The 15,378-nt window shown below is 45.8% G+C and overlaps 1 protein-coding gene across 2 annotated transcripts in view; it reads right to left on the bottom strand.

Annotated features, from left to right (window-relative positions):
• The window catches only part of GNAO1 (G protein subunit alpha o1), a 141,078-nt gene that overhangs the window by 83,602 nt on the left and 42,098 nt on the right, over nt 1–15,378 (bottom strand). For both annotated transcript variants that reach the window (XM_054640749.2, XM_054640748.2), the window contains exon 3: nt 8,365–8,506. In XM_054640749.2, coding sequence (XP_054496724.1) covers nt 8,365–8,506 — 142 coding nt within the window. The remainder of the gene's footprint in view (nt 1–8,364; nt 8,507–15,378) is intronic.

Here is a 15,378-nt window from a genome sequence, read left to right as displayed (position 1 = left end):
CATCCTGCCTGTGCAAGGCTGTGGCCAGATGCAACCTGAACTTCAGTCTCAAACATGGTGGTGACTTTCTGGAAGGGCTTCAGCAAGTGCCTGATCACCCAGAAAGGCAGAAACACATCTTTGAAGCCTCTGCCATGCCAGTGTTTAACTTCAGTGCGTCCATGAAGGACAGACAGTATCTGCCTGTGTTCACCAACACCAGATGCCACCCAGGGCAAGGCCACTGCCACCTGGTCTGTGGGGAGTGGCTGTGCTGAGCCCCTTCCATAAGATGGAATCTGCCTTGGCCTGGCTGTGCCATCCAGCAAGAAGGAGTGAATGGGGTGTGCAGCCATCTCTCTCCTGACCCTAGACCCAGGAGCTGCCAGGAAGGAGCTCCAAGGAGCTTCCTTTCCAAGGAACAAGGTTTGCCCCTTCTCAGGGCTCTGCTCCATCTGCTCCAAATATTTTTGAACTGTTTGTCTTTTGTGCTGTCCCACTCTGGTGCTTTCCAGGGGTTTCCAGAGAAGCCATCTTCCATTACTATCTTGTGGGAATGGAAAGCAGCACTCCACCTCTCATTAATTTCCCACAAATGTTACAGTTCCATGTCTGCTTCACCCTCCCCTCTGTGCCTTTTCCCTGTCACACCATGGCCCTGACAGCCCTAACTGTGGCTGAATTTGAATAACAAATCTCAGGTATAACAAATACAGGGGAGGGCAGGCAGCCCTTCCAAGGAACAGGAATGGGTGGGGTTTCTTCTTTTCAAACTAAAAATATTCCCTACATCATCCAAAAAATCAGTATCAAACACATAAAGCTCATGGAGGAAAAATACATCCCTCTCTCAGTTAAAAGAGAGAGCTTGCACACAAGGAGGAGGAAAGTCTCATCCCCCTGTGGCATGGGTTCAGCATTTTCACAGGTGAACAGGGGTGTTTGAGAGTTTTAGAGGAGGTGAGGATCCTTTTCAAGGATGCTTTGGAGGACTAGGATTGTTAATTCCTCAGAAATCAAGCCTGAAATGGCAGTTGACAGCAGAAGGACCATGAAAAATCCAACATCTCTAGAGATTCATTTGCACCTGAAGAGGCTGTGCCTTCCCCCACCCAAGGAGCAGACAACGCCAGGAGAACTCATCACAGATGCTTTTCTGCTGGTGGTTGGCTGAAGAGGAAGGCAACTACTATAATTTAAAAATTGCCCTTTGGGTATTTTCTATTTTCACTGATCCTCCCATACACAAATGTCCTCAGACCTCTCTTATCACTACACTCATCTAATACCCAAAGAGATGGGTAGTCCTTCAAGTGCAAACTGCCCTGATCTCTCCTGATGCCATGGAGAGAAGAGGGAAAGCACTATGAGTCCAAGCTCATCCCTGACTTTAATTCCCTCTCCCAGCACCAGTGACTGCTGCCTTGTCCTCTCACTGTGTTTCTCTGGGAATACTCTGGCACTGTCTCCTTTAAAGCCTTCATAGGTGGTGAAAGATGTGATTAGACTCAGTCTGGAGCTTGGAGTTGGAAAGAGGTGACTGTGGTCTCTCTCTTATCAACAATCCCCTGAGATGTCTCTTAATCTTCTGATTTTCTTCAGAAGAAAATTAAAAGGCTGGTTTTAATTGATGGAATCTTTTCTGGTCAGTATTTTGTAGGACATTTAGCTATAAGACACATCTCAGAATTAGGAAGGCAGCATGGACAGCAAGTATCACCAGCCTACAGTGCCTGGCTGATGCCAAGTGTTCAGCAAAGAAACAGATCTGGTGGCATTTTAAGGTGTGACCACATCTCTTGTTCTCATCTGGCTCCCTGAGAAATGACGCTGAAGTGCTTCACAATCCTTTTTTTCCTCAGAAATGTGTTCTCTTAGGAACAGATTTCTGACTGCACAGAGGGACTGGAAGACCAGGTGAACTTCTACTCCACCCTGTCCCCTGACTGTTGTCCATTCACCATCCACATCCAGAAGAACCCAAAAAGCAGATCCAGTGTTTACTTTAGAGTGAGGGTTGCCATGTCAACACCATGGATATCATCCTGAAACAGGACCAGTGTGAAAAACATCGAGCTGGCACATCCCTGCTCAGCAAGGTGGCACCTTCCAGCGGGCCTCCTTCCACACCACGCGCGTTTCCAGCGCGCTACGCGACTGCCGCCCACCTCCCTGCTCCCTCTGGATCCCTTTCAAGAGATCTCTTTCATTCTTTAGGAATTTTAACTAAAACTGGTACATTGGGCCGCCCTAAGGAAGTTTGGCTTTTTAGAGCTCTTGTGAGGGATTAACACTCTTCTGCTGAAAGAAAGGTTGCTGGTACAGCCTCTGGTGCACACTGGCCATGTGGTTCAGTTGCTTGCCTAGAGCATCCAGCTGTTTCTTGTTTCTACTATTACTACTAAATTTTCTGGCCATTATGTGTTTGCAGCCATGACTCCAGCAGCCTTTTCTCATTTCTGATCCCTATCTTTATTAGCAGCATGAGTACAGCAAAGCAGATACTGGTTCTGGGGGATCTTTTTTGCCGTGTGAAGATCACTGTATACTATAGACTTGATGATCACGACTTCAGCTCTGCAGGAGCACAGAGCCAGGCTGTACTGCTGCTGCTGCAAAGCAAGGTGTCCCAGGTCCAGCCACAGGTCTCAGCTGACTTGGCTGGGATCCCTTCTGGTTATGACAAAGTTTGACTCTCCCTAAGCAGCAGAGCAAAGGCATGGAAGTAGACCATTGCAAACTCTTTCAGCTGGCACAAAGTGCTATCATAAACTGCCTTGGTGCTCTGTTAATTTAGTGGTATCATTTATTAGGAAAGATCTTGTCTTTTCAGGGGCTCAAGGGGTATTCAAAGGAGGAAAATATATTAGTGGGATGAAGAAACTGCTGCTTTGTTTAGAGAGACTCCAGAGATGATGCCATGAGGCGTATGGGTCATGCCCTGTGACCATGCAGGCAGAGCTTACTCTGGGCTTTCCCTTGTTCTTTGCTGTCTCCCTCTTTCTCCCACACCCTCATTTTGCAGCAAAGATTCCAAATACATTGGCCATCTTGGCTGGCAACCACAAGTGTTTCTTGAATGAGCCAACCATCTCCCTGGCAACAAGGCAGGCTGTGACAATAACAAGTGCTTTCCTCTCTGTTTCATGTTTCCCACCTCTCAAGAAATGCCCTGCCCTTTATTTGTTCCCCCCCTCTCAGAAACACAAATAATGGCTACTGAAATGTGCCTTGTAGAAGGACCAAGAGGGAGGTGTGTGAGAAAGATGGCTGCAGCCTTAATGGAAAAGTGACAGACCTTTATGAAGGGCAGGCTGAAATATTTGTCCTGGACTCTTACTTGGGTATTTATTCTGGGTCTGACACAGTACAGCAAATATGATTATATGTGACCTGTGGCTATTGCAAGAAGACATTGTCTGCAGCTGGATATCCAGACAAATGCTGACACCAGGTAAAAAATGGCATGTCTAGTGCCACCTCTTTATTCCATTTTCCCTTTTCTTGCACTCCACCCTGCTCTTCTACAAAGCAGCCCTAAGTTCCCATCACTTAAAACAGCAGACCAGCAAGGATGCTGCATCCTCAGTCAAGCAGCACAAGCCCAGGAATCCTGTGTCCATCCCCTAGATCTCCCAAGTAGCTAAGGGAGGCTTCCTACCAGCACGGCAGTGCCTGATTAACCTCACCTGCCCTCCCTGAAGTTATTAGCAGCCTTTTTGCATTTCTGAGAAATCTTGGGTTGGGGACACACAGTAGGAGCCAGCTGGTCTAAACAGATACCTGACTCAAATCAAATAGCACAATATCTTGAGCTGACAAGTACAAAAAGCCAGATATGCAGAGCAGATCTTATGAAAGAGAGATCCTCCCCCACACTGCTCCCCTCCAGCGCCTGGAAGGCAGCAGGTGACAGCGGCTGTGACTTTGCTCCTGCCACTGCCAAGCAAGAACAAGAGGAAGAGGGCAGCTCCTAAATTCCCCTTTTGGCATGTGCAGAGGGGAAGGGGCTGGCGGCACCAGGTTTCTACAAGCACCTCTCTGTTCAGAAGCAGATTTGACACGGACCTCTTTGCCAGCCGCCCCGGGTGGGCTGTTCAATTACACTACAGAAGGGTTTTTTCAAGGCTACTAGCCAGTATTTTAAAATGTCCCAGCACATCTTTGTGTGGCTCACAGTTCAGGAGTTGCAGACCATACATAGCAGAAGTCACCACAGACACATTTTTCTACAAAGTCTGAAAGAAAAAAAATCCCAGTAGAAATATTTTAACATTTCAGCAGCTTTTTAGTTTTCCCGTTCATAGCTGAAGCAGAGACCTGTCCAGGCTCACACTGGGGAAAATGTGAAGATCACTGCCTGCCACCTCTGGACCCCAAGTGCTAAACCTGTGACCTCTCACCTCAAACACTTGGATCTGAGCCATGCAACTGATATTTGCATTCTCTGTTGAGTACTTTCTGAACAATTTCAGTCTGTTTTTGTCTGGTTTATGAAATTATGAGCATGCTCTATAGCTGCTTTCATACCAGCCTGCACAGGGCAGGATGCCCATTGTAGCCTGGGACAAATCCAACCTGAAGACACCTCCCCAGGCCCCCCAGCCTGGCTGCAGCTCTGGCATTTCACCAAAGTGGGATTGCAAGTCTGCATTTCCAAGTGGGTTCTGGGGTCAGCATTAACCCACAGAGGAAGAGACCTTATGCTTCCTCTGGCTGGGGTTTCTGAAGCCGGACTTCAGAACCAGATTTTCAGACAGAGATATGAAAATCCATCCTTACCCTGCCCTTCCTGCTTGATCCTTTCCAAACACTTGGACTGACTTCTAGATCCCTAGTTTCAAACCTCCATTTCCCATTTCCTCTGCCTGAGTACACTGAAATGGAATCAGTGAGGATCTTGTTTTATTAATACATTTGCACTTTAGAGGACCATTTAATCCACAGGCTACATGTTACAGCCTGACTCTTTCCTGCCTGCTAATCTGATTATCAAGGTAAGGACTGAGCAGTGCCCTACAGACCAGCTGGAGAGTCCTGAGCAGGCAGGCGAGACTAAGCCTCAGCCTCTCTTCCTGTGTGTAACCCCTTGTCTTGTCAGGGATCCAGACCCAGGGCAGTGGTGGCCCTGGAGATGAGCAACACCCACAGATGCCCCTTCTCCTGCAGCTGGCTCCTGTCCCCTCACTGACTGCTCCTTTTCTGCCTGCCCTCTTGTAACAGGTGAAGGATTTGTGTCTTTGCACCTGCACAGCTTTTCTGGAGTTCCAGCCTGGCCTGCCATGCTGAGCATGGGGATAATGTGCTGTGAGCTGGCAGGATGTGCTCCTGCCTCCCCTGCTGAAGGTCACGAAACAAGGACCTGGGTGCTGCCCATAGGCCATGAACCTTTTGTGAGCTGGGCAAAGCTGCTAGGAAACCCACTGCCCTGGACAAGGAGCACACAGAAAAGTGAAATCTGACACTTAGGCTGTTTTGTTCTCGACCTGGGGACAAGTCCTTATCAGCAGAGAGGTCAGCAAGACCTGGAGCATATGCTTTCTGTGATTTATTTTGTCTTTTTAGGTCCTATTTCCGACACTGATCTCGCTTTGACCGCCAAAAGCAAGGGGGTTTAGTCTTCCCCCAGTCTTTTCACTTCTATTAGACTAAATACTGGAGGTACAATAATGGACAAGAGAAAAATGAGAACAGTGAGAGGATTTGGTTATTTTCTTGTCAATAACAACATGCATTTATTAAGTAGGGGAGGTTTTTTTTTGCTTTGATCATGGTCAAGGTACCATTTGGAAGGGATATGGGTGCAGATTCATCTCCCAGAAAGTGGGATGGGAGAAGCAATAATAGCCAAGTGGTCTCTGGGGAAAACCTATCCTAGGCCCAAGCCCCTCCCTCCCTGCTGCTGAATCAGGCTGGAGCAGCCACAGCCTTGGCTCCCCTTCCTGAACTCCCTTCTCTTGGGGGCTTAAGTGATGAGTAGGGGAAAATCCCCCACTAAAAGATTTGCATTGGAAACCCTTGGCTGAGGAATGACTTTTAAAATAGAAAAGCTTTGCCTGAAAAGGGATGAACCATGCAGCATAATACTCAACAAATCGCCTGTTTAATGGCCTCTCTTTTTAGCAGCTGTGCATTAATAACAAAAGCAGGGCAGCAGAAGCCATGTGCTTCTTTGTAAGATTAAAATAAATACTATTTCATACTAATACCAGCAACTTTCTGTGCCTAAGAGAAAGGAGCAAGTGGAAGATCACAGCCTGAGAGACTAGGTTTCCTTCCCTTAGTTTCCCTTTTCCTCTTGGTTTCCTTTTCCTTTGTCTGCTGCTGGATGAAGAAATATTTCTGCCATCTATGAAGGGAACAGATACACTGGACCACCCTGCCAGACAGTGGTTTGGTTTATAGTGGTTTGTGGCAGGCTTGTCTCACACAGTCAGCATGACACCATTTGAAGACAGGAGTAGTTCCTCCAGAACTACATCTTAGGGGAAACAAGGCTGGAGAGAACTTAATCAAACTTACTTTTTACTTTGCAAAGCATCATACAAGATCTTTACTGCCATAAAGCATAAATTGAAACAACAGAGGTTCACACACAACATAAGGAGAAACTTTTCATCATGGGGACTGTAAGAGCAGTGGAGCAGGGTGCCCAAAGAGGGTGTGAAGTCTCTGTCCTTGAATGATTTCAGACCCAACTGGGTAGACCCCTGAGCAACTTGGTTTGACCTTAGACTTTACCTGAGCAGGGGTTGGGCTTGACACCTCCTGAGCTCCTCTCCAGCCTGAGTTATTGTACGACCCTAGGAACATTTGGCATCTTTTCCACGGGAATATGAACGGACACAACGTTTTGTTCAGCTCAGAACTCCACCTCTCGTTCCTGGCAGTCCTGATAACAGCTCTCCTCCTCCACCCCCTGTACTGTGCCAGGCCTGGCACTAAAGCACTGATGAGTTTTCCCTCCTCAAATTAGGACTTTAGGTGTTTAAAAAAAAATTTTAAAAAATTACATTTTAAAGCTGTCTGCCACAGACTGTTTATCAGACATGGAGAATGAGCTGTTTCTGTTTTGCTAGGCATAGGTTTTAGCTGAGTGAGATACGTTGCCTTGCTGAGAGCTGAGTCACTGAGTAATCAACAGATTAATGCATTCAGTTTGAAACCAGCAGCATTAGTTCTCGGCAAGCTCACAAGAACTCCATTATGGCATCATCTCCACATTTGGGATGGAAATGCCTCCAGGATTTAGAGTTCCTACGGGAAAATCCCTAGATGCAAAGAAATCAAAGTACCTCTTTGTGATTGGGAGAAATAAGGTATCTTCTCATACAGTAACACCAGAGCAGGATTTTGGCATCCCTTCCAATGAATGCTTTTATTATCAACATTCAGATAAAGAGTTTGGAGTATGTTGTACATCTGTCATTTGATAGCTACCCAAAAATAGTCATGACAAACTCACTGGCATATAGTACTTTGCCTTTACCAGGTCTTTAATTTGAAATTATTTTATTTCCACTGAAGTAGTTTTACCTTCTCTGGGATTGCAGCATGCAAAAAGGGTGGTTTTGACTCCACTCTAGGGTTCTGAGTTCCTCTGTGTGGGCTTGGTCTGAGCCAGAAATGCAAGACAGAGGCTGGCAGGGGCACCTCACAGAGGAGCCACTGTTTAAAAATAGGGAGCTGGTGAAAGTAATCACAGACTAGCAACTGTAAAAGGACAGGCTGGCCTAGGTGTGTGGTACAAGAAGGCTGCCAAGGATCACATAGCTGTTCTGATAAGACAGATGCCAATGCCTAAGAGCCTGTCCATACCAACCTTGCTGAAGTAATGCATCACTTTGTTTGCAACTGAAATTGCTGTTTGAGTACACTTAAAGGGGGGATGTGTGAGCAGAAGCCAGTCAAGCCCCAGTGAAGTTAATCCTAAAAGCTTTCTACTTTAGCAGGCTGGTGGAAGGGCTTTGAATGGCAGCAAGACTTCTCCCTGATCCATCAGTCCATGCAGCCTGTGTGTCCAGCACAGGAGACAGGACACAGGACACATGTTCTGACTGTTTTCTCAAATCTGTCAGTAGATCTGTCTAGGCTGTCCCTAGACAACAGATTATTTTTCTTCCCTGGCCTGACTAGAGCCAGGTCATGAGAGATTGTGCCTTTTGTGACACAGTGGTCCCCAGGGCTACACTTCCCAGCCCAAGTGTACAAATGGCACATCATGTGCAATAGTGTCTCTGTTGTACAAAATGCATGTGCAGGAGGCATTACAGCAGTGATGTAAATGTCCCCTCCCTCCTTATCCCTCCAAGGCACTGAGACTGTGCAAGTGCCTCCTGTTCCTGGTCTGGAGTGTCTGTACCCTGCAGTGGTGATTTAACTCACCCGTCGCTCCTTGTCTCCGTACTCGATGCCCAGGGTGTCCATGGCACGGACAATCGCTGCCAGGGACTGGATAGTGTTGCTGTAGACCACTGGCTTGTACTGCTTCACATCTTCTCCAGAGAAGCCATCCTCATGGATGATCCTGAAGAAAATGCAAAGGACAAAAAACTCTTGAGAATGTAATTTCAGTGGGAGAGACATTTAAAAGACAGCTGTGCTCTTCTGAAGAGCACATCTGCTGGCTTGATTTGCTTAATTTAGTCAGCATTTCTTTTTAAACCTTTCTGGTTGTTCACCAGTAATGTGTCTGAGCCCAGTGCTGGAATTAGCATCCCTTTTGCTCTCTATCAAGAAGGTTTTGTGCACAGTTGGTGCATATGGTACCTCCTTCCCAAATGAACTGCAAATGCTGAAGCCTGGAGCATCTCGTGTTCACATGCTCAGCAGTCACAGGGGGGAGGCTTCCAGGTCCTACATTACCTTCCCAGTCAAGGTCTATGGAAATATGTTCAACGTGGATAAATGACCATCAGAGCAAATCTTAACCACTGGAACAAGTGATAGAAACCCTCTAGTTCTTGTCTAGTCCTTTTAGTAGTAGTAACTTCTGGGGTACCTTACAAAAGGAACCAGAGTTGAAATACACGTGGGGACTCAGGCACAGAGAGGGGAAGTGTCTTAGTTATGAAGCACTTAAAGTACTTGCCCTTCTCCCCCCTCCTTCTCTCTCCTTTAGAATAATTGCTGAGATTTTTTTGGCTTTCAAGGCATGTTATGTTATGTCCCTTCCCCAAACAAGATGGGAATGTGACCCACAGTCCTACCAGCTCTGTGTGCTGGATGCTCTGTGCATTGGTCTCTATTAAACTACGCAAAGGAACTATTTGATGGAACAAGTTATTGCAGCCCCTTGCTTAGGTCAAAGACTGACCCCTGTAATTTATTCATCTCTAAGTAACTCCAGAACTAAGTCTGGATGTGTCTCGAAAAACAACTAGGATTTTCAGAACTAATTGTGTCTGACAATAATTCTTCCCAGTGAAGACATAAGTTATGTCTTAAATGTAAGAAGAGAGGATGATCTGCTTAGCTAAAATGAAATCCTTGTTTGCTCATCCTCAGATGTCACTGGACAACAGAGGGTCCTTCAGTAACAGATCTGGTCTCTGATAAAACCTAGCACCCTTTCTGTAACAGGATTTTTGATTCCTTTTTTTCTAAATCAGATACACAACATCAAAGGTTCTGACAAGTGCTGGCATCCCCTGGGAGAGAGGGAGCACTAGCTCACACTGTGAGCTTGCAATAGATCCAGTGCTGGGATGGAGAATGGGGCTGGATGCCAGCCCAGAGTTATTAACAGATGACTACACCAAGAACAAGGCTGCTAGAAACATGCTGACCAAAACAGAGATCTCCTTGCCCTGATGTGAAGCTCACAGAAAGGTTTTCTAGCACAAGTGACTCTCTGCTGTCCCCACCTCAACCTTTGCTTACTCAACACTGCACGCTGAGCTCCTGGGAGGAGCTGCTCAACAACCCCTGAGTCCTGCAAAAACATGACTACAAGCAAAGACAGCCTCAGACAGACAATAATTCAAATCAATTGATTTGAATCAATTGATTTGAATCCTGGTGATCAGGATATTTTTAAGCTACTGATCTGAGGCAGAGCCCTCTTCTTGGGTACCCTCCAGCAAAGGCAAATGGTGCTGGTGTGCTGGAAACAGCACAGGGGGCTGCTGGTTTCCCTCACCTAAGCTGAGGAGAACAGGGGCGGATGAAAATCTTTCTGACTTAGTAAATCCAGACTTGACAATTTGCCCAAAAAATTTCAATAGCTTGTTTTGATTTTAATGGAGTTATGGGCAACAGCAGATCTTGTACTCTGTAGCTTTTATTTCCTGTGAATCCAGTGATCGTGGTGAGATTTGGAACAATGGCATCTGAGTGATGGGAAGGAGGTGGGGCAGCAGAGCCATGTATCAGCACTGGTTCTCATGGATCATTTACTGTTACCCAGACAAGTTGCTGAACTTCTGGGAAATGTGTTCTTTGCCAAAAGGAGCAGTCAACACAAAGAGTTATGGGTGGCACAAGGCGAAAGGATCTGCATCAATTCTGTTTGAATTCAAGAGAGAATGTACAGCAGCTCTTCCTCCCAGCTCTGAGCATGACAGCACAAGGCACAGCTGAGCAGGGTCCCATGGGAGGCAGGCAGGCAGTTCATGAAAGCATCACCAGGAATAATTCATTTTTTTCTGGATGGTTGGCTTGTGGCTGGATTTTGGGGTGAGCAAGATTAAATGCCGGGTTTTGAGCAACTAAGAGAAGGAAACATAAGGGGAGAGAAAGAAAGGGTGGGAACAGGCACAAGGGGCAGTGTAATGGCCTCAAGAGGATGCTGCTGAAATTTGTTTGGTCCAGCTGTTGGTCAGGATGGAGGAGATGGGAGTGATGCCCACAGCTTGGGCTGGATTTGTGTCTGGCTTTTACTGATGGGCATCAACTCAGGAATCCAGAAGGCAAAAAGAGAGCTGAACAGCTATATGGGGAAAGAGGTGAGTTTTGGTTTCTGGTCTTCTTCAGAGTTTAAACCATTTTTAGCTTTGTGTCATGAAGTTGATTACTGACATTTTCAGTTCTAAATACTCCAAGCCAGTAAGTTCCCTATTGAGTAACAGGGATCCTTGTGCTGAAGGGGCAGAATTAAGGGATGGAGAGTGGCTCTGAGATCCCCCAGTGAACACAATTGTGGCTGGGCACCAGTGCTGCTGTCATTCAAACACAGAAGTAAAACTGGCACTTTTATAGGGGGCAGAGAAAAAACACCCTGATTGTTCCTGTGAAATCTCTCTAGAAGGCAGCCATGGAGGCTGAAAGCAGCACTGTGGATGCCAGTATGGAAGTTCTGCTGTGGGAAGTACCAATGGATTAATCAATCATGCAGTGAGCACATTACCTAATATTTGAGTGAGCAAATCCCCCCTGACTCCTGTTCCAAAGCCTGCTAGGACACTGTGAACTGGTTTATTGTCCTTTATGCTTTTCACAAGTGTTTCTCCATTTGCTTGCCTTGGCAATGTGACGGTTCCAATCCTGTAGCAGCTTTTTCCACAGTGCTTTGGGAACGTTCATGCTGCCACTCACCTGTTTGGGATACACCTTTCTTCTCACCTGCTGTTGTGCTTTATTGTCTAGAGGACATTTAAAGCTCCAACACTATTCCTGGGAGGTATCTTGCTATAGGACATGGCTTGAGCCAGCTCCTGGTGCCACAAGACACAAGAAGCAGCGTGGTCTGTGTGCTGTAGTGAGCTTGACCATTAAAAACATACAGATGTAGGAGCTAACAGAAGTGAGCAGTACACCAAGACTGTAAAGTCTTTACAGGTTTAGGCAGAATAGGCTACTACTTAATCAACCTGAAAATTATGGGAGCAGAGTGTTTTCAGCACCAAAAATGTGAAATCTCTGTTTTCTAAATGGCATATATTTTTCCCAGTGTCCGAATTACAAAGGAAAGTGCTGCAGGCAGGTTCCTCTTTGCCACACTAGAACTGGTTCTCTCCAGGGCAAAGGAAGAAAAGGGATTTAAGAGGATTCCCAGGGGCTGTAGAGGGGGGATAAAGTGCTGTAATTTAAAAAAGTAATTCTGAGCAATTAAAAAGCCATTTCATTCACCAAGTGACTAATAAAACACTGTGCTCTGAATGGAATGGTGAGAGACAACTGAAGCAACCTGATTGCCTAAGGTACCCATTAATGCCTGCTCCCCATCCCTCAGCTGCTAACAGCAGAACCCATATGTTGGCAGGTTGTGTTGTTGTACTCGTTTCAGAATGGCAGTAACAAGCAGGTATTTGCTGGAGAAAATGGTTGCACTGCAGATCAGATCTTCTGCCATCCCCCAGCAAGTCATTAATCCTGAAGAAGTGCCCAGTGCCTCAGCAATTATTGCTTAATTACAAAATAAATGAAATACTTGGAAACAGAGGGTGCTTTCTGCGTGGCAACTTGCTTTGGCTTGTGTTCAACAAAGCACTTACGTGCCTTCAGCCTTTCACTCCACAACCACTGCACCAAGAGGGCAAAGCCAGAGATGGTTCTGTGCCTGTCCCTGCTGACACCACGGCCCCTGTGGCTGTGGGACAGTGCTCTGAGCAGAGCCCACCAGTGCACTGGGGCTGCAGCTCAGCTGGGGCAGATTCCAGCAAGGAGCCACTTTGCCCAGGTCACTCCTGAGGAGAATACTTGTCCATCATCCTGAAAACTTCCTGGAGCAGAGGCCACAGTCATCGTCATTCCCATCCATCAGTTCCAGCCAAGCTATTCTGGTGCTTTCCTTCCAGCCCTTCCGACCTGAGCCAGCTTTAGTCTACACACTGACGCTGCCCTACACCTTCTCAAGCAGGTCCTCCTCTTCTTTTCTGAGACACAGAGCCCCAGACTAGACCCAGTCCTCACATCTCCAGCCTGCCAAGATCATTTGAAGCTGTAAGGTTTATCCTCTGATGTGCTGAAGCACCTCTATCAGCTCCATATCACTGCCAGGGGTAAGTAATGATGTATTTCCACCCATTCTTCACTGATAAAAATTTAAAAAGAAATTGACACAGACCCCAGAGGATTCCTGGCTGACAGAGTCCTCTGCTCTGACCATAAGCCACTGATAACTGTATACTTTGGGAATGAGTTGTGCTACTCACCCATTTTTGTGTAAGACCTGTAATGGGTTTATCTGCACTATTTTTCCAGGTCACTTTTTAAAAATCCAGTGGAACTCCGACAAACCCTTCATAAAATCTAGATATGGCACCCACTATTGCTCTCCTACTTCTGCTGAGAAATCAAATGAGACTAGTTTAACATGCCTAATTTTGTATAATCCATGCTGTATGTCACTCATCTCCCTTTTTATCTTCTAGGTGGTTGCAAATTACATGATTGATAGTTCAATTCTCTTGAAAGCTTCTAGAAGTTGACTGGTCTATAATTCTTACTCCTCTTTTCTCCCTCTATATTTAGAGAGAGGCACCCTGTTTACATTTTTCCCCTGTCTTCTGGTGCCTCACCTGCCCTGCAAGAGCTCTCAAGGAGAAGTGTTTGTATTCCTGAGATGGCGCCTATAAGTATGCACTAAGAATTTCCTTAAATATGGCTGACCTGAAGGCATTTAGCCTTCCTAAATTTGTCCTTTCTGTGCCAGAAGGAGGGAGTGGCATGCTCAGCAGTGGAGATTTGTGGACACCCCCCTCTTGCTTCCAGTGCTCAGCAGCCTTCATCCTTTTCACAGCTTCACACTCAGGTTCTCATGCCCCAACTGACACAGCCCTGTCTCATCTCCTGCCCTTTGTCATCACTCCAAAACCTCAAGCCAATGCCTCTGAAATATTTCCTGCAAAATTCAGGGACCTTTGTGTGGCTTCAAACTGTCTGCATCACTGTGAAAGACATACTTATAAACTTCCAACTGCCTACCAGAAAAAATAAAACCCATACTGTTTCTGTTTTACCTAAGATGATTTACTTTTAATCAGCAAGATGTTTCCAGCTGAATGAAGTTTTCCCATATCAATGCACATCCCTACAATTACAGTGATTTATTTGAATAAAACCAGGCAAGAAATCACCAGGAGATTATTACACTCAAAGTGTATTGCAAGCAAATACCTTACAGATGAACGGTCTGGTTCCTGTAAAAGCAGACCTGCTCCTCACCTTCACCTGGACAAATTAAGGAATTTAAAGGTCATTGCATGGCTTTCCTACAGATCCCTGTGCCTTGGCAATGAGTTTCAGCTCTCAGGGCTCTGGGGCACTGAGCTGGTTGGGGCTGGCAGTGGCACCACCCTGGGTGGCACTGCAGGTTCGCTCCAGCCCGGGTGGCTCTGAATCCCCAGCAGCATCTCCTGCCACCTCAGGAAAGCTCAGGTCTGTGCAGAGTTCCAAGTCCACACGACACTGTGGGACAATGCAAAGGGTGTGAGATGATGCTGGTGGGTGTAAAATGCTGTGTAAAAAGGAGGGCCATGGCAGAAAGGAGGTGGCATTACAGGGACAAGAGAGAATTTGTCCACAGACACATTTTTGCTCAGGCTGTTGAGTCACATCAGTACATTCATGTTTATGGTATAGACTGATCCAAGGTGAATTTTAGATGGGGAGTCTTGGAACAAACACACATCAAAAAATCTATTTTTGCTCAGCAAACCTTTCTTACTTTTATCCCCTCCCTTCTTCCCCCTTTTTTCTTTCAAAAATAATCTTTCCTGTCTCCTAACCAGAATCAGGCAGGTTATTCTGGTGGGGCTGGGCAGAGCTTGAGTCAAAAGAAAAAATCTAATTCTGAAGAAAACTCTGCAATCTTTGTTTGCAAATGGGGAAAAACAGCACGAAATCTGACTTTAATATGTAGAGAGGAGGATGATCAAATTCTGATGGAAAATCTCCTGCTAATCAGCTACTTTAAATTTATTTTTATCTTGATATGAGGTTAAAAACTTTGTTTACAGGGGAGTTATGAAGCTAAATTCCAGTGATTCTCTTCTCACTCATTTAATAGCCTGAAATGCGATTAAAAACTCCTGGATTATGTTAAACTAAATCAACGCAGATGCCCATGACCTTGTGTTCAAAGACTGCAAAGGCACAGTTCAGACCTCCGTGACAGGGTGCAAATCTCTCTAAACTCTCATTCTTCTTCCCCCCAGCTGTGCTAGGATGACATGTTGTACATCCTATTCCCACAAGAAATTCTCTGAGATGAAAATTAAGATGACTGTTTGCCTACATGCCCTTTTTTAAAAAAAAGAAAAACAACTTCCTTAGCCAGGGTCATCTAAAAACTGCAAATGGAGCTCATTTTAAAAAGCATAATTTTTTCAACCTGGACTTTTAACACTGATCCAAGAAATACTGATGAAGGCCTGTGATAGACACCCAGCTGGGGAAAATCTCCTTTCTGGAGGAAATACCTTTGGGTCACTCAAAACTGAATTCTTACCACCAAAG

The sequence above is a fragment of the Agelaius phoeniceus genome, chromosome 12 (assembly GCF_051311805.1).
Source record: "Agelaius phoeniceus isolate bAgePho1 chromosome 12, bAgePho1.hap1, whole genome shotgun sequence".
NCBI classification, from domain to species: Eukaryota; Metazoa; Chordata; class Aves; order Passeriformes; family Icteridae; genus Agelaius; species Agelaius phoeniceus.
This window is presented reverse-complemented; position numbering and strand designations above follow the sequence as displayed.